This window comes from Salmo salar, chromosome ssa19 (assembly GCF_905237065.1).
Source record: "Salmo salar chromosome ssa19, Ssal_v3.1, whole genome shotgun sequence".
NCBI classification, from domain to species: Eukaryota; Metazoa; Chordata; class Actinopteri; order Salmoniformes; family Salmonidae; genus Salmo; species Salmo salar.
Window position 1 is genome coordinate 65818660 of NC_059460.1, and position 25490 is coordinate 65844149.

At 40.9% G+C, this 25490-nt stretch overlaps 1 protein-coding gene across 3 annotated transcripts; it reads left to right on the forward strand.

Annotated features, from left to right (window-relative positions):
- The first annotated feature begins 906 nt into the window (after positions 1 to 906).
- si:ch211-214e3.5 (zinc finger protein 518A) lies at positions 907 to 22623 on the forward strand. Of its 3 annotated transcripts, none has more exons than XM_045702612.1 (3): positions 907 to 1351; positions 3679 to 3760; positions 17178 to 22623. In XM_045702612.1, the coding sequence occupies exon 3, from the start codon at positions 17196 to 17198 to the stop codon at positions 21495 to 21497; it is 4302 nt and encodes a 1433-aa protein (XP_045558568.1). In that variant the 5' UTR covers positions 907 to 1351; positions 3679 to 3760; positions 17178 to 17195; the 3' UTR covers positions 21498 to 22623. The 3 variants fall into 3 exon arrangements, with proteins under 3 accessions (XP_045558568.1, XP_045558567.1, XP_014014779.1); XM_045702611.1 differs by having other exon boundaries at positions 907 to 1336; XM_014159304.2 differs by lacking the exon at positions 907 to 1351 and adding an exon at positions 1415 to 1588.
- The last annotated feature ends 2867 nt before the right edge of the window (positions 22624 to 25490 follow it).

Sequence of the window (25490 nt, forward strand, 5' to 3'; positions counted from 1 at the left end):
TTTATGAGGTTGATGGGTGCTTTTCTGCAGGCGCATGGTGCTGTGGTGCTGCATGGAGATCATAAGCTCTTCAACTGGGTAGCAGTGTTGTGATGTGGGGAATAGCCTATACTGAGTGTGGGAATAAGCTTATGCCAGACTTTGCCTACGTTAAACCTCTCCCTTGGTCATATGTTCATGACCCAGATTCACATAAATCAAATCAAATTATTTTAAATTCATAGTACCCCTCCTACAGCATATGCTTTGGCAAGATTTTGAGTGATGAAATAAATGTCAAAATATTCTATAAAAAAGTATTTTAGTGGCAAAGACTCCAGTGGTCATACATAATTCATAGATTCACCAAACATATATTATTATTTTATGTTTCATTATTCATGGTATATACTATTGGTTATGATTGCAGACAGAGCCCAGAGAATGGGATGGTGCAATATTGAATTAGTAATATTTTGATAAGGTGCATGTCACCCAGAGATATGCTCATGTTGTAGAGATACACCTAGCGGACTGAATGCTCACAGTTGTAGGCATATTACAGCTAGTGCTATTTAGACTAGCGCTGGCAAACAAATCCATTACATTAGCTACCTAAATGTGAAGTAAACTCAACTGAGGAGTAATAGAGCGGCAGGTAGCCTAGTGGTTAGAGTGTTGGACTAGTAACCGAAAGGTTGCAAGATTGAATCCCTGAGCTGACAAGGTAAAAATCTGTCTTTGTGCCCCTGAACAAGGCAGTTAACCCACTGTTCCTAGGCCATCTTTGAAAATAAGAATTTGTTCTTAACTGACTTGCCTAGTTAAATAAAGTAAAAAATAAATAAATAATGGAGACTTTTAACTTGAAAACGTGCAGGATAACTACTTCCGTTTTTTTATATTCTGTTTTTCTTATTTGGGTAGCACTCCTCACAGGCCGCTTGGTGTATGTTTTTTTGTTGTTGCTGAGATGAAACTGCCCAAACTCTGAAAGGTATTATAGTATGTCAGAATTGCAAATCGAGATTTGTTCAAGCCTAAAATGTTATTCCGTAATCGTAACATGGTGTTTGTATGTTCACAGATGAAATTTCACGTTCAGTTCATTTCTCACGCAAGGCTTTTCTTAAGACCCTAACAATTTACATATGGATCTTATTACGATCCTAACAATACGTACATTCAACCTTTAGGCAGGTACCTGGCTCCATAGCGGCGGCATGCACAAACAATTGTGCAAACGCCATGATACCAAAGAAGAAGAAGAAGAAGTAGTAGTAGTAGTAGTAGTAGTACCCGGATGGAGCTGTCATGGCCGCCGTCGCTGAGCTGCAAGGCTGAAGAGAAAAGGAAGGTAAATTCATCAACGGTAAACCTTTTTTCAACTGTAATTTTAACAATCGCAAGGGTTTACATTGCGTCACAGTGGATAATGTCTATATAAATCATCGCTAACCATACATTTCCATTATGAGGCGTTATTTCTGGCGTGGGTGGGGGTAAGCTCTATTTTGTATTCAAATAACCGGTTATTGAACAAGTTCTTACACTATAGAGTCCCAATATAAAGTATTTATTTGTCAGTATCACGGATGAAGTTGATGAGGTACGTAGAGCAATATAAATTGTCAAGATAAACATTGCCCCATGCTTTCCACTGGTGATGTAGGCTATACGTCTGCGTTTTTTCAAAGTTAGAGAATGTCGAGTCTGTATAGGTAGCTAGCTACCGGAAAAGTACATTTTAAAATTGTATTTTTGTCAAGTAATTTATCTGTTTACAATGTATACACACGAGGTGGGATTTGTCTGTCTTCCACAAATATTGTTAGTTGTTGCCTGTTGTGAAGTAACGTTAGCTTACTGAGACATAAAATTGTTTGGGGGGCACACACTGTACTTATTGTGTCGTTTTGCTTTGGTGTGGGTAAGGATCCGATGTTCTGGCCCATGATGTTCTGTTGGTCGTTGTTTGTAGGATGCAGGGAATAAAAAAACATTTCCACAATGAACGTTATCCTAGCTACTTCCTATAGGGACCCTCTTTCGATAACAACACACAGACCTACACATTTTGAAGGACTTTAGTGTTAATATCATTATGCTATCATATTGTAAAATTAATACATTTACCACATACTGCTATTAATTTGATATTTTTTTCCACAGAAAATGTGGTAGAATTAGAGAATAGTTTATGGTTTGGTTGCTTGTGAAATGCATGCATGAGTTGCATAGGCTAGGTTAATGCAGCAAATGTAGTATTCGTTAGCAGTGAGGATGGAAATGTGTCTTTTGGGATGGTGGCACAACATCTCACTCAGTTATGTATTTTTTTAGTTGCGTAGTGCTGGGACATCACATAATTTGTAAATCCCGGTGGTTATTTTTTCAAACATGGTCACCAGCCAATGCTCCAGTGTCAGTTATGCAGTTTTCTTTGTTGGGTCAAAAAACATGGGTTGTGTGCTAATACCCAACCTTCGAAGGATCCTGTGCAAATAAGTCTGTGACATTAGAAAGCCAGCTATTTAGACTGCCCTTTATGCTTGTTGACAACTATATTTTGCCCTAGCAGAATTAAGTTACGTGGCCTTTAAAGTTATAATCAAACCTAAATCCTTGGAGTTGGTTGGCAGTTAGGCTATATTGGAAAAAGAGTGTCCTCTTTCAACGCGTGCCTATATCCAATAATGTGTTAAACTTAAAGGTTGAGTAGGCTTGGGCGATACCCCGGTATACGGTATATTCCGAAATACCGACAGTATGACTTTCAATACCGCCCCCCAAAAAACATGTACACCACTGCTTATAACTAGAAGTAAAGTATAACTATAAGAAATTTGAAGGTTTGTCAAATACATTATGTCCATCTCAGGGCTCCAGCTATGCATTTGGTATGCTAACTTGCTAGCTAAGTGGCTAGATGTCAAGATCAAGCTTATTGGTTACAGCAGATGCATCCAATCCCCTCCTGGATCAAGATCCCTGTTGCCTAATTTTTAACTTTTATTTTTTAGAAATACTGCCCCTTCTGTGCACATTCGGTAATACCGTAGACCCCGGTATGGTACAGAAACAGTATATTTTTTTTATGACCTTTATTTAACTAGGCAAGTCAGTTAAGAACAAATTCTTATTTTCAATGACGGCCTAGGAACAGTGGGTTAACTGCCTTGTTCAGGGGCAGAACGACAGATTTTGTACCTTGTCAGCTCTGTGATTTGATCTTGCAACTTTTCGGTTACAAGTCCAACGCTCTAACCACTAGGCTACTGGTATGAAAATCTGGATATTGCCCAACCCTAAGGTAGACTAAATAACAATATCGGGCCGACTAACGCAACAACTAAGAGCATAAAGTGTGAGGCTAAATTTCTGTGCTGTTGTATCCTGTTGCAGCACAGTGACGCGTACATGTGCAGATACTTTGACTTTGTCTTGCATCACGCTCATCTGCAATATTATTGGTTAATCCTGCTGCTTGTGGCAATGTCTCATTGCTGAGTCTCAACCATAATCTGAATCTTACCCTTCATTTAACCATATTGATAGTCTTTACCTTTCATTCAATATTTTACCAATTTACACAAATAGAATTATGATGACAATAAATGGACATCAAAACCATGTAATCAGTCCACACAATAAATGGAAGCAGTGGTGATGTTAATCATTTTGCAATTTATCTGACAGCTTGCGGAGCCCATCCCCACATCACCAACCCTGAGGGAGAAGACAGAACATTCATGTTAAGGCTTCCTTGGAAGGGGTAAAGGTAAATTCAAATAGTCATAATAAAAACAAAGGATGTCATTTCTGAGGTTCCTTTTTGTTGAGCAAGTATTCTATTGATGCATCCAGTTCAGTCTTGATCATTTTGTAAAAGATGAATTAGGATGTGCGTACAACAGACATACAGTAGTTATGTTTCAATCAATTTCAGTCAATACAGTTTATCATGCTGTTCTTTAATCTTAGTCTGTAAAGCCTACCATAATTTACTATCTGATACAAGGCAATTGCACCAACAAATGTGTGGAATACTGTTTTTCTTTTAGTGGTAACATTGAGATATAGGCCTAACACAGAATTCAGTGTGAAAATAATCTTGATTACAATGAAAAAGCCACAAGAATAAAGCATGAGACCATCTGATCTCACATTGGAATTTTGTGAAGTCATCATTAGCTAGGTTTCCATCTAATTTCCATCATACGAATATTGTCTTTTTCCAACCAGAGGTGATAATTATTGGAAAGGAGCGTCAAGCTCATCACCGTGCACTTTCACCACCCTGTGAAGTTCATCATAACTTATTACATCTGTGGCCTAATGCACTGTGCATGCTTTTCCAAGTCGCAGTGTGAGGACCACACAACATAGCATCGTGTGACTGTAAGTTTACTTTGACATCATAGTTGTTATATCAATATCTGTGCATAAAAGCGGGGATGCACAGCCCCGACCGCACACCTCCCCAAAATTCCCAACCAACGCGGCTCATCATACGTGGCTCCTGTTAGGGATGGGCAGTTGACATTATTTCACTATTCAAATAATATATACAAAATATGGATATGCGTGAAAAATAAATAAATGCTCTTGACCAATCACAAATCTACCCATAAAATATTTGGAAGCCAATGGTTTGGGGAATACATATACACTATAGACTACAATATTATGCAAAGTTAGTATTGAACAATATTGCTTTATTTTCATTTGCATTCTGTATAGAGGGAGTGCTTTTCATGCTAATGTACCATTTAAGCTCACCTGAGATAAATGTCAAATTTACAAAAATGGCATTTTTAAATGTATGTTGTTGTAGCAACATAACTACTGTGACATGCAGGTACGACTGTTAGCATGAAAAACACATATTTTAAATGGGCAAGAAATAGTAATGAATGTTAATTAAATATGCTATCATGTGCATATAGCAGCACATTGATCTCTTAATTTGAGATAAATTATGATCACTTATCTGAGAAGTTACTAAACAATGTTATCTGTGGGAAGCCTCAACATAAGTTTTTTAATTTTTTTTTATAGCTTTGAAATTGGCCATTAATGTGAACTTACACAATTGTCAATAACTTAATAAAACATCTGATTAGCTTAGAATAAAATAATTTATGGATGTAACATCCAGATGAATTAGTTGAAACATTAAACAGCAGAATACTTTTTTTAGTTTTTTTTATTTGAATCCAAAGATTGATGTGGGCTTAATGGGCACATGGGCTTAAATGCCATTTTGCAAATGACATTTGACAATATAATATACATACACCCCCTGTGAATGGCGAAACAACCCCCAACAATTTGGGCTGCTAAGAAAAAGATGTGTGAAGCACATGCGCTAGTAAGCAATGCTCCCCTCAAGTGCATGACGCAGCCTGTGATTTTACCTAAGACGTTCGTTCAGGTGAAGGCTCTGGAGCTGACTGGGGACAATATATGGTGAAGACGCCAGTTTTGCAAACAAGTAACTATTACTCCTAGGCCTGAAGTCCTAAAATAATTGTCTCTTATACTTACGTGTACATGATTTTTGTTGGTAAAAGGCATGAACTTGGCATTGCTTGCTGGCTTCTGACTTATTCATGCTACTTTATTAGCAGCTGGCAAGCTGGATCAGGCAGTTTTACATGCCAGGGGGAAATGAAATGCTATATTTGCTAAGCTATCGATCTGATTGTTAAAGTTGATAAAATGCCATTAGCAAGCTAGATGGAAACTGCTGAAGGAAAGTTGACTGTTACCCTAACTCCCACCATCAGTCTGAGTTCACCACCTTAGCTAGCGAAGTAGACTGTAGCTAGGTTTCTAGAAAATAACTGCAGTGGGGGAAAATAGTATTTGATCCCCTGCTGATTTTGTACGTTCGCCCAGTGATAAAGAAAGGATCAGTCTATAATTGTAATGGTAGGTTTATTTGAACAGTGAGAGACAGAATAACAACAAAAATATCCAGAAAAACGCATGTCAAAAATGTTATACATTGATTTGCATTTTAATGAGGGAAATAAGTATTTGACCCCCTCTCAATCAGAAAGATTTCTGGCTCCCAGGTGTCTTTTATACAGGTAACGAGCTGAGATTAGTAGCACACTCTTAAAGGGAGTGCTCCTAACTGCAGCTTGTTACCTGTAAATAGACACATGTCCACAGAAGCAATCAATCAATCAGATTCCAAACTCTCCACCATGGCCAAGACCAAAGAGCTCTCCAAGGATGTCAGGGACAAGATTGTAGACCTACACAAGGCTGGAATGGGCTACAAGACCATCGCCAAGCAGCTTGGTGAGGTGACAACATTTGGTGCGATTATTCGCAAATGGAAAAAACACAAAAGAACTGTCAATATCGCTCTGCCTTGGGCTCCATGCAAGATCTCACCTCGTGGGGTTGCAATGATCATGAGAACGGTGCGGAATCTGCCCAGAACTACACGGGAGGATCTTGTCAATGATCTCAAGGCAGCTGGGACCATAGTCACCAAGAAAACAATTGGTAACACACTATGCCGTGAAGGACTGAAATCCTGCAGCGCCCGCAAGGTCCCCCTGCTCAAGAATACATATACAGGCCCGTCTGAAGTCTGCCAATGAACATCTGAATGACTCAGAGGACAACTGGTGAAAGAGTTGTGGTCAGATGAGACCGAAATGGAGCTCTTTGGCATCAACTCAACTCGCTGTGTTTGGAGGAGGAGGGATGCTGCCTATGACCCCAAGAACACCATCTCCACCGTCAAACATGGAGGTGGAAACATTATGCTTTGGGTGTTTTTCTGCTAAGGGGACAGGACAACTTCACCGCATCAAAGGGACGATGGATGGGGCCATGTACCGTCAAATCTTGGGTTGAGAACCTCCTTCCCTCAGCCAGGGCATTGAAAATGGGTCGTGGATGGGTATTCCAGCATGACAATGACCCAAAACACACAGCCAAGGCAACAAAGGAGTGGCTCAAGAAGAAGCACATTAAGGTCCTGGAGTGGCCTAGCCAGTCTCCAGACCTTAATCCCATAGAAAATCTGTGGAGGGAGCTGAAGGTTCGAGTTGCCAAACGTCAGCCTCGAAACCTTAATGACTTGGAGAAGATCTGCAAAGAGGAGTGGGACAAAATCCCTCCTGAGATGTGTGCAAACCTGGTGGCCAACTACAAGAAACGTCTGACCTCTGTGATTGGTGGCAAAACCCTTGTTGGCAATCACAAAGTACTAAGTCATGTTTTGCAGAGGGGTCAAATACTTATTTCCCTCATTAAAATGCTAATCATTTTATAATATTTTTTACATGCGTTTTTCTGGATTTTTTGTTTTTGTTATTCTGTCTCTCACTGTTCAAATAAACCTACCATTAAAATTATAGACTGATCATTTCTTTGTAAGTGGCCAAATGTACAAAATCAGCAGGGGATCAAATACTTTTTTCCCCCACTGTATATATTTGCTAGCTATAATACTGACCATTCTGAACACTTTTTGTCAAACTGCAGTTTTCCGTTCCCCTGCATGTTTATTGATGCACAAGAAAAATGCTCCTCTTGATTTCACTGCAAATAGGCTGTGTTGTTTGGTATAATTTGTCAGAATAAACTTGTGCACATTTACATTAGTTAATTAAGTTACTGACTAACTAGTCTAATTCATGTTTTTGGTGGTGTTTCATTTCAGATGAAGAGGGAGTTAGATCACTAGAAAATCAGCATGCAGTCAGACCAGGGCTCGTATTCCAAAGCATCTCAGATTAGAAATACTGATTTTAAGATAATTTTTGCCTTTATCGCAATTAGTGATTACATTGACAGGGGGAGCTGGTCCTAGATCACTTTTCCTACTCTGAAGACGCTTTGTGAATACGGGCCCGGGAAGAAAGCTGTTGCCCAATACCAGTCTTTCACCACAGGACCCTAGAGGTATTACAGTCAATGCTTATGAACTGAATGTGTATGTGAATTTCCATATATCAATGACACTAACAAAAGGGTTGAATTGTTCACCAACATGTGCAGTGAACATGGCTTTGGTGATGAAAGGAACATAATGCATTTATTGTAATCTCCACTGCATGCTATGACATGGGCTTGGATGGTAACACACATCTTCAAGCTTCCTGACTGAATACTGGGGTTTTCAGTGATTCCAGAAGCAAGGGCCTTACCTGGGAGTACAGCAACAGTCCCCCTGTCGCAGCCATTCTGACATGTATTGTATGTAACCACTCAAATTCATACAAACTGCTACGGACGCAAGCACTGACTAATAATCACTTTGTCCCATTCTTTAATCTTGTCTGGGATATACAGTGCATTCGGGAAAGTTTTCAGACCCCTTCCCTTTTTCCACATTTTGTTATGTTACAGCCTTATTCTAAATTGGATTAAATAAAAACAATCCTCATCAATCTACACAAAATACCCCATAATGGCAAAGCGAAAACAGGTTTTTAGACATTTTAGCAAAAAAACAGCTTATTTACGTAAGTATTCAGACCCTTTGCTATGAGACTCAAAATTGAGCTCAGGTGCATCCTGTTTCCATTGCTCATACTTGAGATGTTTCTACAACTTGATTGCAGTCCACCTATGGTAAATTCAATTGATTGGACATGCTTTGGAAAGGCACACACATGTCTATGTCAGAGCAAACACCAAGCCATGAGGTCGAAGGAATTGTCTGTAGAGCTCCGAGACAGGATTGTGTCGAGGCACAGATCTGGGGAAGGGTACCCAAACAATTCTGCAGCATTGAAGGTCCCCAAGAACACAGTGGCCTCCATGGTTTCAAACTTCTATTTAAGAACAGCCAAGACTCTTCCTAGAACTGGCCGCCTGGCCAAACTGCGCAATTGGGGTAGAAGGGCCTTGGTCAGGGAGGTGACCAAGAACCCGATGGTCACTCTGACAGAGCTCTAGAGTTACTCTGTGGAGATGGGAGAACCTCCCAGAAGGACAACCATTTCTGCGGCATGTCAAATGGTAGAGTGCAGTAAAAGGCACATGACAGCCTGCTTGGAGTTTGCCAAAAGGCACCTAAAGGACACCCGAACCATAAGAAACAAGATTCTCTGATCTGATGAAACCAAGATTAAACTCTTTGGCTTGAATGCCAAGCGTCACGTCTGGAGGAAACCTGGCACCATCCCTACGGTGAAGCATGGTGGTGGCAGCATCATGCTGTGGGGATGTTTTTCATTGGCAGGGACTGGGAGACTAGTCATGATCAAGGGAAAGATTAATAGAGCAAAGTACAGAAAGATCCTTGATGAAAACCTGCTCCAGAGCGCTCAGGACCTCAGACTGGGGTGAAGTTTAATCTTCCAACAGGACAACGACCCTATGCACACAGCCAAGACAACGCAGGAGTGGCCTTGGGATGTCTCTGAATGTCCTTTACTACAGGTGGACTCCAATCAAGTTGTAAAAACATCACAAGGATGATCAATGGAAACCGGATGCACCTGAGCTCAATTTCGAGTCTCATAGCAAACGGTCTGAATACTTATTTACATAAGGTATTTCTGTTTCTAAACCTGTTCGCTTTGTCAGTATTGTGTGTAGATTGCGGAAAAACATGAATCCATTTTAGAATAAGGCTGTAACAACATAACAAAATGTGGAAAAAGTCAAGGGGTCTGAATACTTTTCGAATGCACTGTATCTGCCTTGTAAGGCAAAGGTATTCAGATTTCAGTGGAGATCTATTGACAGCATTGGGTGTTATTTGTCATTTATGCTGGGCTATTCTAAGAATATTTTAACATTGTCAGAATTACATGACTGACCAATGTTGAATATAGGGGAATCCCAGTTTTCCAACTGTCAGATTTATTTCTCAATGCCCAATTTTGAGCACTTGTGAGGCGGTTTACAACAGGAGTATTTAGCTTTGGTTAATTAACACACTCGCTCATTTGCAGTTATTACGATTTTCTTTTAAAATATATTTTTTAAGGACATCGGACATGACATTGACATTAATAGATGCTAAATAGTTAACTAGCCAGGCTACACTATGTTTTGAATTGGCTATCTAGTCTGTTGTCTTATTATTTTGTAGCCTACATGCTGTAATTTCTCTCTTGGTCCCAGTCGCACTGGCACACACAGGTGACTCATACATCTTTACTTTTCCAGGATTTTCATGACAGCACAAACCTTGTTTGCTGACCCAAGACTTGCTATAACTGGGTAAATAACTCAATAACTAGCAAGGAATATCAGCACTTTGATCTCAAAAGCTTTTGATCTCGGGACCGCAAGTGATTGACAGATCACCTTTCAATGCAATACAATTATATTCTGATGTGATCTGCAGAAATCGGTTGATACAACAACAAAAAACTATGCACACTTAAATGTATATTCTGCTTGTCTGATATTTTTTGGGGGACTTGCCCCAGTGTTAATGTCGAACCCTGTCCCACTGAAGGCTACTATCAACTATTAATAAAAGTTGCTCTCTAATACACCAGCCACAATTTTTCAGCACAACTTTGAAAATGTCATAACTTCTTCCACGAGATGCACCATCATATTTCTCTCCCAAAATAATAGCTGATAACTCTTCAAATTCCTTCATGATTAAATGTTTAGTAGTCTGAGTAGTTATTTGTGATGTAATATGTGATGTAACTGCCCCACACTCCAAGGTTGATATAGTGGGGTAATCAGACCAGATATTTTAATGTTAACCTTTTGACTATATCTCACTGCTTCACTTTAGTAAAACGTTTTAATCCTCTTCCACTGCCGCAAAAATAATTTTCTTCATGGGAAAATTATCATCTTGTTACTGATTTTATATATTTCATGATTTGAAGTGAATAAATATTCACTTTGTGGACTTGAGTGTGACAAACAGGAATCTGTCACTTAAAGGGTAACTTCATTATCTCCAGCACAATACTAGTGTCAACATATGTGAAAATGGCGCATTTCTAAGTTTTGTAGAAACAAATACATTTTTAATGTTACATCTGATGATATCATCAGTTGAAACATTAATTTAAAAAAAGTGATTTTTCAAACACTATGAGATTTGTGGTGATGTGGGGAGCAAGCAAATACCCGCTCTTGGGCTAGAAACTAGTAGCAGGTTTTGAAAATCCCTTTTTAAATCCTATCCTGTGATGTCACAGAGAAGCATTTTTTTTAGGACCTTCTTTTTAACCACTGATCATAGAAATGTGCTGTTTTCACATGTAGACACTGGTTTGGCGCTGGAGATCATGAATTTGAGGTTGAAAAGTGGCGGAATTGCCCTTTTAGTTCTTTGACATGTACCAACAAACGGGTGTGATCAATCTACAGTGGTCCCTACAGGGTACGCTCAAACCTCTGTCCAGTTTCGATTGATGCAACAGTCAGTGTTTCAGCTGGCCACTCTTTTTCACAGAATTATTTTGCACAAACGCAGTCCTTACAAAGTTGTCATGAATGTGACCAGTTTATTTTTGGATGCAATGTTCACACAGTCACAGAAGTAGCGACAGCATAACGCAATCATCCAAACCGGAAAATGTAGGCTACAATAGTCCTAACTCTGGGGAAAGATTGACGCAACACAAGTGGTCATATTTAGCTAACACTCAGCTGACATAAAGCACAATATGAATTAGCTAGTAGCAATTACTATTCACAGTTCATCACATCACGGTTGAGCTCACCATTGATAAAAATAGAGAAACACTTCGATGTGGAGTAATCCGACGATGGGTAGTTTTCGCGCGCCACCATGTTTGTTTTTTCACGTCGACCAAAGATGAGAGGAGACAAGATGAGTTTGGTCTGTTTGCAGTATGCATGTTGAAGGGGGTGTGTCATCTACTATCATTCACTTCCAGAAGTTTACTTGAAAGATGCGTGAACCATTCCTTCACCTCATTATAACATCTTTGGTCTGACAGATGTTTACGTGATACCCAGAATGCATTGTATAGTGTCGACAAACAGCATTAGCTCATCATAATTAGTACAACCTTCAAAAAAGTACAGTGGCTTGTGAAAGTATTTTCCCCCTTGACATTTTTCCTATTTTGTTGCCTTACATCCTGGAATTAAAATAGATTTTTTGGGGGGGGTTGTATCATTTGATTAACACAACATTCCTACCACTTTGAATATGCAAAATCTTTTTTTTATTGTGAAACAAACAAGAAATAAAACAAAAAAACAGAACTTGAGCGTGCATAACTATTCACCCCCCCCCAAAAAAAGTCAATACTTTGTTGAGCCAACTTTTGCAGCAATTACAGCTGCAAGTCTCTTGGGGTATGTCTCTATAAGCTTGGCACATCTAGCCACTGGGATTTTTGCCCATTCTTCAAGGGACATCCCCACAAGCATGATGCTATCCCCACAGTGAAGCATGGTGGTGTTGGCTTAAAGTGGTCCTATAGGCAGATACTCCAATCTCCGCTGTGGAGCTTTGCAGCTCCTTCAGGGTTATCTTTGGTCTCTTTGTTGCCTCTCTGATCAATGCCCTCCTTGCTTGGTCCATGAGTTTTGGTGGGCGGCCCTCTCTTGGCAGGTTTGTTGTGGTGCCATATTCTTTCCATTTTTTAATAATGGATTTAATGGTGCTCCGTGGGAAGTTCAAAGTTTCTGATTTTTTTAAAAATTTTATAACCCAACCCTGATCTGTACTTCTCCACAACTTTGTCCCTGACTTGTTTGGAGAGCTCCTTGGTCTTCATGGTGCCGCTTCCTTGGGGATGCCCCTTGCTTAGTGGTGTTGTAGACCCTGGGGCCTTTAAGAAAAGGTGCATGTATACTGAGATCATGTGACAGATCATATAACACTTAGATTGCACACAGGTGGACTTTATTTAACTAATTATTACATTTACATTACATTTAAGTCATTTAGCAGATGCTCTTATCCAGAGCGACTTACAAATTGGTGCATTCACCTTATGATATCCAGTGGAACAACCACTTTACAATAGTGCATCTAAATCTTTTAAGGGGGGGGTTAGAAGGATTACTTTATCCTATCCTAGGTATTCCTTAAAGAGGTGGGGTTTCAGGTGTCTCCGGAATGTGGTGATTGACTCCGCTGTCCTGGCGTCGTGAGGGAGCTTATTCCACCATTGGGGTGCCAGAGCAGCGAACAGTTTTGACTGGGCTGAGCAGGAACTGTGCTTCCTCAGAGGTAGGAGGGCCAGCAGGCCAGAGGTGGATGAACGCAGTGCCCTTGTTTGGGTGTAGGGCCTGATCAGAGCCTGAAGGTATGGAGGTGCCGTTCCCTTCACAGCTCCGTAGGCAATCACATGGTCTTGTAGCGGATGCGAGCTTCAACTGGAAGCCAGTGGAGAGAGCGGAGGAGCGGGGTGACGTGAGAGAACTTGGGAAGGTTGAACACCAGACGGGCTGCGGCGTTCTGGATGAGTTGTAGGGGTTTAATGGCACAGGCAGGGAGCCCAGCCAACAGCGAGTTGCAGTAATCCAGACGGGAGATGACAAGTGCCTGGATTAGGACCTGCGCCGCTTCCTGTGTGAGGCAGGGTCGTACTCTGCGAATGTTGTAGAGCATGAACCTACAGGGTCGGGTCACCGCCTTGATGTTAGTGGAGAACGACAGGGTGTTGTCCAGGATCACGCCAAGGTTCTTAGCACTCTGGGAGGAGGACACAAGGGAGTTGTCAACCGTGATGGCGAGATAATGGAACGGGCAGTCCTTCCCCGGGAGGAAGAGCAGCTCCGTCTTGCCGAGGTTCAGCTTGAGGTGGTGATCCGTCATCCACACTGATATGTCTGACAGACATGCAGAGATGCGATTCGCCACCTGGTTATCAGAAGGGGGAAAGGAGAAGATTAATTGTGTGTCGTCTGCATAGCAATGATAGGAGAGACCATGTGAGGATATGACAGAGCCAAGTGACCTGGGGGACACCAGTGGTGAGAGCGCATGGTGCGGAGACAGATTCTCGCCACGCCACCTGGTAGGAGCGACCTGTCAGGTAGGACGCAATCCAAGCGTGGGCCGCGCCGGAGATGCCCAACTCGGAGAGGGTGGAGAGGAGGATCTGATGGTTCACAGTATCAACGGCAGCAGATAGGTCTAGAAGGATGAGAGCAGAGGAGAGAGAGTTAGCTTTAGCAGTGCGGAGATCCTCCGTGACACAGAGAAGAGCAGTCGCAGTTGAATGCCCAGTCTTGAAACCTGACTGATTAGGATCAAGAAGGTCATTCTGAGAGAGATAGCAGGAGAGCTGGCCAAGGACGGCATGTTCAAGAGTTTTGGAGAGAAAAGAAAGAAGGGATACTGGTCTGTAGTTGTTGACATCGGAGGGATCGGGTGTAGGTTTTTTCAGAAGGGGTGCAACTCTCGCTCTCTTGAAGACGGAAGGGACGTAGCCAGCGGTCAAGTATAATGTGACTTGGTAATTATGTGACTTGGTTGCACCAGATCTGATTTAGGGGCTTCATAGCAAAGGGGTGAATACATATGATCGCACCACTTTTCAGTTTTACATTTTTTAGAATTCTTTGAAACAAGTATATCTTTTTTTTCACTTTCAATTTGGACTATATTGTGTATGTCCATTACATGAAATCCAAATAAATATTCATTTAAATTATAGGTTGTAATGCAACAAAATATGAAAAACCCCAAGGGGGATGAATACTTGGCTACTTCTATGTGAATTAATGAGGCGGAACACCCCTAAATTCAAACTGTTAGAAAATAAATTTCGTTAGAAAATAATTTGAAATTGACAAATTGAAACAATTAGCAGGCAGCGCAGGTTAACTGTCCTGTTGCGTAACAATCACATTTTGGAAAAGTGAGTGCATTTTGACATCACGTGCATAAAACAACTCACGCTGGGGCGACCGCTAGAGATATTTGGAATTCACACGTGAAAAGGTTAAGTGTACACCTGTTTGAATGTAAGTAATAGAGCCTTGTAAAATCATTTTATATCTATTAAAAAAAAAGTTTGGTTGTCTGTTTTTGTTTTTCCCAGGTTAAGTTTTTTCGTCACATAAACATACATTTTGTTTACTAGAAGAACATCCAATTTTTGTTGTGCTTTAAGCATTATTGTGGACTTAAAACATCTGGAAACTACCTTGGAGGTCTAGGAAAAATCTAAGAAATTTAGATTTTGGGGTGCAGTTACCCTTTTAATGCATGTGTGCATCAGCAAATTAATGTTTGTTTAGCTATGTTTCTGTAGCGGTTGTGATGTGATTGCAGTGTTTGCAAAACAAATGGCCACTGGATTGATGCAAATAATCACAATATCATTCTGACAGGTAGGCATAGGCTAGCTAATTTCTAGTTAACATTTAATTGAGAAATGTTTTTGAGAAAGCCTTTGCATCTCTAACAGAAGATGGTTGTCATTAGCATCATCGCTAACTGCTACACAAAGCGTAGGGTTACCACAGCCACACATTTTAAATAGGTTATTTTGTAAAAATTCATGAAAACAAACATCTTGGTTCTTGGTATTAATTTAAGGTTAGGCATACGTTTAGCAGTGTGGTTAAGGTTAGGTTTAAAAACAGATTTTAAGAAGATAAATTGTAGAATAGGCAGGCTTTATGACTTTGTAGCTCTGGTAACTAGTGATGACAAATATAGGCATACACGCATACCGCAGACATGGATCATAGTCAATCGATGTATTTGCGTTGGGCATGAATGCGGGAGGTTGAGACTTTGGAGGCAATAGACAGTTGGGAAATTGATTGGCAAATTCTGAATGACGGCTACAGCACATAGCCTTCCTAAGTCATGGAAGGGTAATGCCTTATCAAGTCTTTTGACCACACTCCTTTGATTTTAACTGACATCCAGATCTTCTTCACTTAACATTTTAAGGTTGAGTTTGATATCCTTTTAAAGCTTACAAAGAGGGTTGTCAAACTATTTTTAAATGTCTTTAGTTTTGACCTCTGTCATAATAACAAGTACTCCTGTTTGTATTCTCTTTTGAAAGGTTGTGGTGTCTGGTGTCCATCAGATGCAAAGCCATGTGATTAAGATTTACTGTAAGATTTCCAAATCCGCTGATGATTTGGACCCTTGTTTACATGTTTTGGTGTTGTGCCTGCCATCGGTTGTTGAACTGCATAAACTTGAATTCAGGGTGTCAGGTCCCAGGTTATATGACTAAAGCTAGTATGTTTGTTCATGTCTTGAAGGATCATAGTTACACTTTTTTTATGAAGCTTTTTTTTAAGAACAATGCAATCATTTGAAACATTGTTCCCTTGTAATGTGAGACTCCTTCCTACTTAGCATTAATATAGCGTTCATATCAGCTTTTTGAATGGTTTTGATTTTCTTAAATTAAAGTGATAGCAGGTTTTCCTTTTAGGATTTTACCTGGACTTCGTCCATTTAAAGTAGTAGGCATACCAGCAAAGTAATATGAGTTGTAATGTTATTATGCCCTTTCTGAAAAATCCACTGAACATTATCTACTGTGTCCGAATCATTGCGTTGGGTCAAGTCGGCAGAGCCTTTTAGCCTGCAGCAATATGTCCATTATTATATTGATTGATTCAATTAAGGTTTTTAAAGAAGCACTATGCAGAAATTACTTTGCCATTTCCTGGTTGGTAAACTTCTAATAGTTTAGCAACCAGGAAACGGGACAAAAATATAGTCTTTTCAGCGCCGAAAGTAAAAGACGCAAAAACAAAACTGAAGAATGGGAAGCACAGAAGTGGCGCACACAGAATTGCTTCTTAGACTTGCTTTCTATGAGAATGACAGATCTATTACACACATTTCTATGTGAATTTGTTAGGGTCGCCCACAGTTACATATTGCAGGTTTAAGTCAGAACCGGAGCCATTATAGAACAGCTCTAACATCAGTAGAAACTGTGCTTGTCAGTTCGTAATTCTGTAACAAATCACACAATACATTTAATAGATTCCATAGAGGGTCATGCCATATAAGCATAAGTAACCATTTATTTTTGTCCATGAACATGATTTATAATTTATTTTTCAAATTTGTGAAGTGACAAAAATCCTGATTTTAGTTTTCACACAATTTCTCCATTGACACCAATGCCTGATTTGCAAGGTCAGTCAGTCAATTCCCAAGTTGTGATTGACTGACTGTTCAATCAAAGGCGGTTTCCGTAGTGAGAAAGATGTCTTGTGCTGGTAGATTGCATCTTTGTGACACTCGTTTCTCTTCTTCATAGGAGTCTGTATATTGAAGCATGGAAGAGGACCTGATGACACAGGATGATCCCGCTGAAAGCCATGATGACATCATGGAGGCTGAGGAAGAAAAGGAATCCACAAAGGACCACACAGACCTGATGGCAGGTCATTCTTCTGTGTTGCCATGTAGTGACCAATGTGACCCCGATGAAACATCTGAAGAGTCGGGTAGTTACAAGACAACCAGAAAAGCATCTAAGAAGTCCCCATGTAAAATACAGCAGGGTGCAGTCTTTTCTGGAAAAATACTTAGCTTTGGGTGTTCAGAGTGTAAGGGTGAAGCTACCTACAGCCCCAATGACCTCCTCAAACATTTTCAGGGGGCCCACAAGGGAACCCTGCCGACGTATCCGTGTGACTTGTGTGGCTTTGCCACAAATGAGTTCCCTGCACTTCAGCGCCATCGGATCGGCCACAGGAACACTTTAGTCACATGCGAGATCTGTAATGATGATGTACAGTACTCTCTCCTCCTGCTCACTAGACACTATATCATGTCTCACAGTCAGAATGGCCACTTTCACTGTGAAAAATGTGAATTTTCAACAGTTGACGCAGGAACATTTGTGCAGCACATCCATCATCACAATGAGAGCCAGCTCAAATGTGTGAAATGTCAACATGTGAGCTCTAACCGAGGTGAGCACCAGAGGCACCTAAAACTCTACTCGGGTACCTTCCCCTTCACGTGTCTGGTCTGTGGATATGGGGCAGCACGGAGAGAATACCTCACAAAGCACATGGTAACTGTCCATGGTGAGGAGGCAGACAAGAAAAATGTATGGAGAGCAACGGAGGACAGCAACAATACCCTGGCAAACTCCTCTCCAGGATTAAAACTCCTGCTGAAGAAAAGCCTTGCTGCAGGTGGTCAATCAAAGGAATCCCAGTGGATGTCAAAACTGAATTCTCTTCCTGGAGTGGGTTTACATAACCAAAATGGAAGGGTGCTGAAACCAGAGAAAACATTGGAGGAATCCCAACAGTTCCATGAAAGGGCTGTAGGCGTGAAAAAGGACAGTAAGAAATGGTTCAAAGGCGCTCTTAAGAATGAGCAACAAATTGACTCCCAGGCTATATCATCTATACCACCACCAAAGACCCAGGAAAGTTTTGACAGTTATGGGGCTGATGCCCTAAACCCCAACAACTCCAATGGATTAACTGTTCTCATGGTCAAAAATAAAATCTCTATTCCACCTAACTGTACTACAAAAGTAATGGGCTTCAAGATGGTTGACGGTAAAAAGCATTTAGTTCTCAAAGTTATACCAACAGCAAAGCCGGAGTTCTCCGCAGAAAATGACATTTTATCTACAGGGCAAGAAGTGGGCTGCCCAATGATAGGCACTACCTCTGATGGAAGTAAATGCTTAGACTCGGCTGAAAATGGGGAAAATACTAGCTCCCCTTACTTGGCTGTTCTAAGCCCCTCAGGGACTGATGGCGATGCTGCAATTTCAGTACAAGTGAAGCCAGAGGAAGAGGACGTTAGCATTGAGGAGACATTGCCCATACTGGAGAAACTAGCACAGAAAGCAAAACACACAGTGGAGCAGAGGATTGATAAACAACATAAGTTTAAGGGTGACCAGATTCCTTCCTTGGCAGTTTCTCCAATGACTAAAGAGTCAGATCACTCCACGATTGAGAACGGTCAACTGAGTAACAATACAGCAGACAAGATGTCTGCTTATTCAAGCCCTAATGTGACTGCTGTGGAGCTCCTTCCAGCCAAAATACTCACAGATAATACCATGCCTTCTGAATCAGCTTATGAGACCATGCTTCCCAAACCAGTTTCTGAAGAGACGATCAACATGCTTGGAGTTGGTGACATGAGTACAGCTACTGCTGATAAGATCAGTGACCCCATCAATGGAAATTCCTCTCGGCCCAAAGGAGAGACTTTACCCTCCAATGACAAACCTAAGACTCCCTCAGAACCCATGACTGGTGACTTCCAACCTTCTGATGATACTGCTGAGAAGACTCATTCAGTTATCAAGGAGATGGATCCTTCTGATTCTACTTCCGATAAGATTCATTCCAGTGTGGCTGCTAAGACTAAAACTGAAACTTTATCGCCAGATCTGACAGCCCAACTGGAGTCCCACCCAGCTGAATTTGTCAACTCCAGAGAGACTGATATTAATGCTAAAAATCAGAATTCTCCCAACCAAGAGTTGTTTAGTTTTCATAATTACTCAAAGGAAACATCAAGCATTTCCTCCAACTCAACACAACCTTGTGAAAATCCATTAGAGCTTTCGACAGAGGATGAAAGTGTTTGGATGAAAGAATGGAGTTTGACATTGGCTGCATCCCCACAACCTCCAGATGAGGGGTCTGGAAATGGGGAAGCGGAGACAGAGAATGCAATGGAAAGAGTGTCAGACCGTGACGTTGAGGTCGATGAGTGCATAGCTACTGTAGTGGATTTGTCCACCCCAGTGGAAACTGAGAAAGCAAATCATGGACACTCTGGGTCTACACACCAAGTCCAACCTACTGTAAAAATGGAGGAGTGTGTTCCTTTGTCGGAAAGGGCAACGGAGAGCATAAGTAGTTTGGCCGTCTTGGGTCGCATACTGGAGGAGCATTCGGATGCTATCATTAGCCACCAGCTTGAAAAAGATAGAATAGGCTGCTCAACTGCCAGCCACGATTCTGTCAAGCCACCTAAGACTATGCTAAGGATCCTTAAAACGGCAGAGGGAAAGCAGCAGATGTTGAACCAGTATGCTGTACCTGTGCAGCTCCAAGGCAACCCAGGGTTCAAGCTGATAACCAAATCTACTCCTCATATCAATGTGTCCTATGTTAAGCCAGGAATTGAAAGACAGAATAAAACCACAGGGCTGGCACTCACCCTCAATGGTGGAAGTTTCAGCATTCTAGGACAGACTGTAGGTGCTAGTGAAAAAGGTGCTATGCTGTTGTCTGCTGTTCAGCCTGGATCTAGCACTAGTGCAAGTCACTACCTAGTCAACAGCACAGCTCTTCAAGGTCCTCTTGTCTTGTCAGGTGCAGCACATAGTTCTACTGGAGAAAATACCATAAAGTCACCGCAGACTTGTTACTTGGTCCAGAGGCCAGTCCCTGTAGGTCAGGCCCTCCACAATGCTGGTAGCAAATTGGCACGCTTAAGCTCTCAGTCTCCACTTTTGTCTCGTCCAGTTCTGGCAATGTCTGCAAACTCAGTGAACAGATCCACTGCATTGCACACTGGGCGACAAGCCTTCTTGGTTAGGTATATCTCTACAGCTAAGTCAGGGATGCTTATGAATAGTCCTGATGGGAAGTCTGTGAACCAGAATGGTCAACCTAATGAAAGTAGGGGACATAAAGTTGTATATAAGATAGTCAGAACTGCCAATGGTAGCGCGTTCCTTTCTGGTGGTGCACATTCCTCAGCCAACAAGCCCATTTATCTGGCCACAAATTCCACACAGATGCCGTGTTTTCTGATGTCATCAAATAAAGTCTCAACCGGAGTGAAAAAACTGATATCCATACAAAATGCCTCCCACAACCCTGTCACGGCCTCACAGCTCTCAAATCTTCTTTCCCCCCAATCCAACTTCCAAGGTAGGGTCAGGCAGATAACGGACGTAGATCTGAATAAATGCCCCCTTGACCCAAGACCAGGTCGCCAGCTAAGTCAAAGAAAGAGGCGCAGGAAAGCATTGTGTGATGAACTCCCAGAGCACTTGACTAAAGCGAGGAGGCTCTCGAGCAAGGCGGTAACTGAAAAAGGGTCTCCCTTGCTCTGGGAGCCTATACCCAAAGATGCAGAGAGGACACTGATACTGTATCCATTCAGTTCACTACAGGAGATTAAGTGCCCTCGCCGAAATCAGCCGGTGGTTGTTCTCAACCATCCTGATGCAGACATTCCTGAAGTGGCCAGTATCATGAGGTCCGTCAACAGGTACAAAGGTGCTGTTTCCAAGGTGGTACTGTCCCATAACACGGTTCAAGCTCTGGCTGAACTCTGCCCAGCCAGACTTCTGGGGAAAATCTCCAAGGCTAAATGTCCCTCGTCACAAAGCAGTGGCTCCAGACTTCAGACTTCAAAAAGCAGAGTCCGAGAGCGATTTCTGTTGAAACTGAAGTTTAGAAAGTCTAGCAGGAAAAAGTATGAGGTGGTGAAGTCCTTATTTATAGGTACAGAGAGGTCATCAATGTTCGCCTGCTGGTTTTGTGGTCGACTCTTCAAGAACCAAGAGGAGTGGATTGGCCACGGCCAGCGGCATCTCATGGAGGCAACCAGAGACTGGAATAAGCTGTTTTAAAGCTGTTACAAAGCCCCTGGATTGGCCCACATACCGTCCTATAGAGTGGAACAAATGGAGAGGTTAAAGCATTTTTTAAATTACTTATCAGTATACTTTATTCTTATAACGGTTTATATTCCCATAAATGCCCTAATAGCTATGATTGAATCACGGTTTTTGAGGTTGTGATGTGTGGTGTAAGCTGAAACGCGTACCAGTCAAGTTTAGACACACCTACTCATTCAAGGGTTTTTCTTTATTTTTACTATTTTCTAAATTGCACAATAATAGGGAAGACATCAAAACTATGAAATAACACATATGGAATCATGTAGTAACCAAAAAAGTGTTAAAACAAAATATATTTTATATTTGAGATTCTTCAAAGTAGCCACCCTTTGACTTGATGATAGCTTTGCACTCTCTTGGCATTCTCTCAACCAGCTTCACCTGAAATGCTTTTTCCAACTGTCTTTAAGGACTTCCCACATAGGCTGAGCACTTGTTGGCTGCTTTTCATACACTATGTGGTCCAACTCATCCCAAATTATCTCAATTGGGAGGCCAGGTCATCTGATGCAGCACTCCATCATGCTCCTTCTTGGTCAAATAGCCCTTACTCAGCCTGGAGGTGTGTTGGGTCATGGTCCTATTGAAAAACAAATGATAGTCCCACTAAGCGCAAACCAGATGTGATGTCGTATTACTTCAGAATGCTAACCCTAACCATGCTGGTTGTGTGCCTTGAATTCTAAATAAATCACTGACAGTGTCACCAGCAAAGCGCCGTCACAACACCTTCTCATGCTTCACGGTGGGAACCCCACATGTGGAGATCATCCGTTCACCTGCTCTGCGTCTCACAAAGACACGGTGGTTGGAACCAATCATCTCAAATTTGGACTCATCAGACTAAGGACAGATTTCCCCCAGTCTAAAGTCCATTACCCGTGTTTCTTGGCCCAGGCAAGTCTCTTCTTATTATTGGTGTCCTTTAGTAGTGTTTTTTTTCTTCAGCAATTGGACCATGAAGGCCTGATTCACGCAGTCTCCTCTGAACAGTTGATGTTGAGATGTGTCTGTTACTTGAACTGAAGCATTTATTTCGGCTGCAATTTCTGAGGCTGGTAACTAATGAACTTATTCACAGGGCTAGCTATTTAGACACCCAGCAAGTTTAGCACTCACCAAAGTCAGATTTACTATAAGAAAAATGTTATTACCTTTGCTGTTCTTCGTCAGAATGCACTCCCAGGACTTCTACTTCAATAACAAATGTTGGTTTGGTCCCAAATAATCCATTGTTATATCCAAATAGCGGCGTTTTGTTCGTGCGTTCAAGACACTATCCGAAAGGGTAAATAAGGGTGACGAGTATGGCGCATTTCGTGACAAAAAATGTCTAAATATTCCATTACCATACTTCGAAGCATGTCAACCTCTGTATAAAATCACTTTTTATGCCATTTTTCTCGTAAAAAAGCGATAATATTCCGACCGGGAAAGCGTGTATACGTACAAAGAGAGAGAAAATAAAAACATCTCGTGCACGAGCCTGAGTCTCAGAGTACTCTGACCAGCCACTATCCAAACGCGATAATGTGTTTCAGCCTGTGGCTGCCTCGATATCATTCAGCTTTTTCCCGGGCTCTGAGAGCCTATGGGAGCCGTAGGAAGTGTCACGTTACAGCAAAGATCCTCAGTCTTCAATAAAAAGAGCCAAGATGAACAACAACTTGTCAGACAGGCCACTTCCTGTTCAGAATCTTCTCAGGTTTTTGCCTGCCATATGTGTTCTGTTATACTCACAGACACCATTCAAACAGTTTTAGAAACTTTAGGGTGTTTTCTATCCAAAGCCAATAATTATATGCATATTCTAGTTACTGGGCAGGAGTAGTAACCAGATTAAATCGGGTACGTTTTTTATCCGGCCGTGTCAATACTGCCCCCTAGCCCTAACAGGTTAACACTTTTTGTTGGTTACTACATGATGATTTCATGGTTTTGATGTCAGAACTATTATTCTACAGTGTAGAATATAGTACAAAATAAAGAAAAACCCTGGAATGAGTAGGTGTGTCTGAACTTTTGAATGGTACCAAGTGTGGTTGGTGTATAGTATAAGAATATATACATATGACTTAACCCTTTACACTCGTGGGAATTGGCCAATATGGATAGTGCTAAATTGAAATGTTTCTTATTTCTTCTATATGAAAATGCATAACTATAGTAGCAATTGAAAGGGAACAGTTTGACGATCATGGGAAAATTATTAGACCAAAGGTGAGGACAACAGTTCACCTGACAGTCCACTGTTGAGTTACTTTCTCTGCATTTGTTGATGATAAAATCAGAAAATACTCTGGAAAATACATTCAATAACATAAGAATATTACTGGAAAATGTGGAGTTGCTGCAACATAAGACAAATAAGTTAGAGGACTAACTGATGTCTCCAAGTGATCACACACCTCTCCATAGTGTGGACAGTTCCTAAGTAATTTCAATACACTTTTATGACTCAAAGAAATCTTCAACTATAAGGTGCTTTTTTGAGCTCCGCCTAACTGTGCCATTGCGGAACTAGAGCAAGCACACTTTTAGTTGTTTTGTTTAGAACACAACCCTGTCTTCCCGCAATCACACAATTACTGTTGTTTACGCAATCCAAAAAAGGTCCATTTTATAAATCGCGATCTGGGTCAGGTTGGCATCATTTGAAAGCTTGTTCTATTGCCAGCATGACTAGTTTAGTTATAAAATACAATATTGCAGTGTTGGACTTTCACAATGCAATTCAGGGAAAACGATCACAACGTCTTGTTGCGTGAGGTGCTCAAGTTCAGTACTGCTGTCAGTCAAAACCCATACAGCGCTGTGAAACGCAGAGCCAGAGCTCTGACGTCATGTATAACATATTACTGTACAGCCACTGCCTTTCAATGTAGGTGTTTATCAGTGCCCAAATCTGCCATTTTCAACCCGTATACAGGTACGAGTGTAAAGGGCTCCACTCTCATATGTATGTACAGATGGAATTGAACTGTGAAGACTGGGCACACTGTAATAGAGCATTTTTGAGAGAGCACTGGTTTTAAAGGAGAGGGATATTGTTCATTACTTATTTTTGTATTCAGAAATATACCAAATTACTCAGGTGATTTCATATTCTCTGATTCAACTAATCTGGTTTGTAACATAAACTATTCTTTAACATTTATCTGCTTTTCATAGGTTTTAGAGAGCATTGTGCGGTAATTGTTTCCTTTTATTTATTCCCTGTATTGCGTCCATTCATAAGGTCAGAACTTAATTTGTATACCTGAAATCCAAGCATTTTGTTTTTCATGTTCTCTTCAGTTTTTAAAGTTTTGTTTTACTATTATACAAATAGGCTTAATGTTTTTTTTTGTAGCAGATGGTGACTTCAGAAAGTATTCACACCCTTTGACTTTTTTGTGTTACAGACTGAATTTAAAATAGATTACATTTAGATGTTTTTACTAATTAATTGAAAATGAAAAGCTGAGATGTCTTAAGTCAATAAATATTCATCCCCTTGATGGCAAGTCTCGAAGTTCAGAAGTAGAAATATGCTTAAGTCACATAATTGCAATAGTTTTTTTTTTAAATGTAAAGACTACCTCATCTCTGTACCCCACACATACAATTATCTGTAAGGACCCTCAGTCGAGTATTGAATTTCAAACACAGATTTAACTACAAAGACCTGGGAAGTTTTCCAAGGCCTCTCAAAGAAGGGTACCTATTGGTAGATTGATAAAAATTATAAAAGCAGACATTGTATATCCCATGGTGAAGTTATTAATTACACTTTGGATATTGTATCAATACACCCAGTCACTACAAAGAGAGGAGTTTTTACTAAGTTGCCGGAGAGGAAACCGCTCAGGGATTTCACCATGAGGGCAATGATGACTTTCAAACAGTTACAGAATTAGTTAGAACTGATGTATTGACAACGTTCTAGTTACTCCACAATGC

Coding starts and splice junctions, on each gene's coding strand:
- si:ch211-214e3.5 (XM_045702612.1), top strand. CDS start 17,196: ATGGAAGAGGACCTGATGACACAGGATGATCCCGCTGAAAGCCATGAT.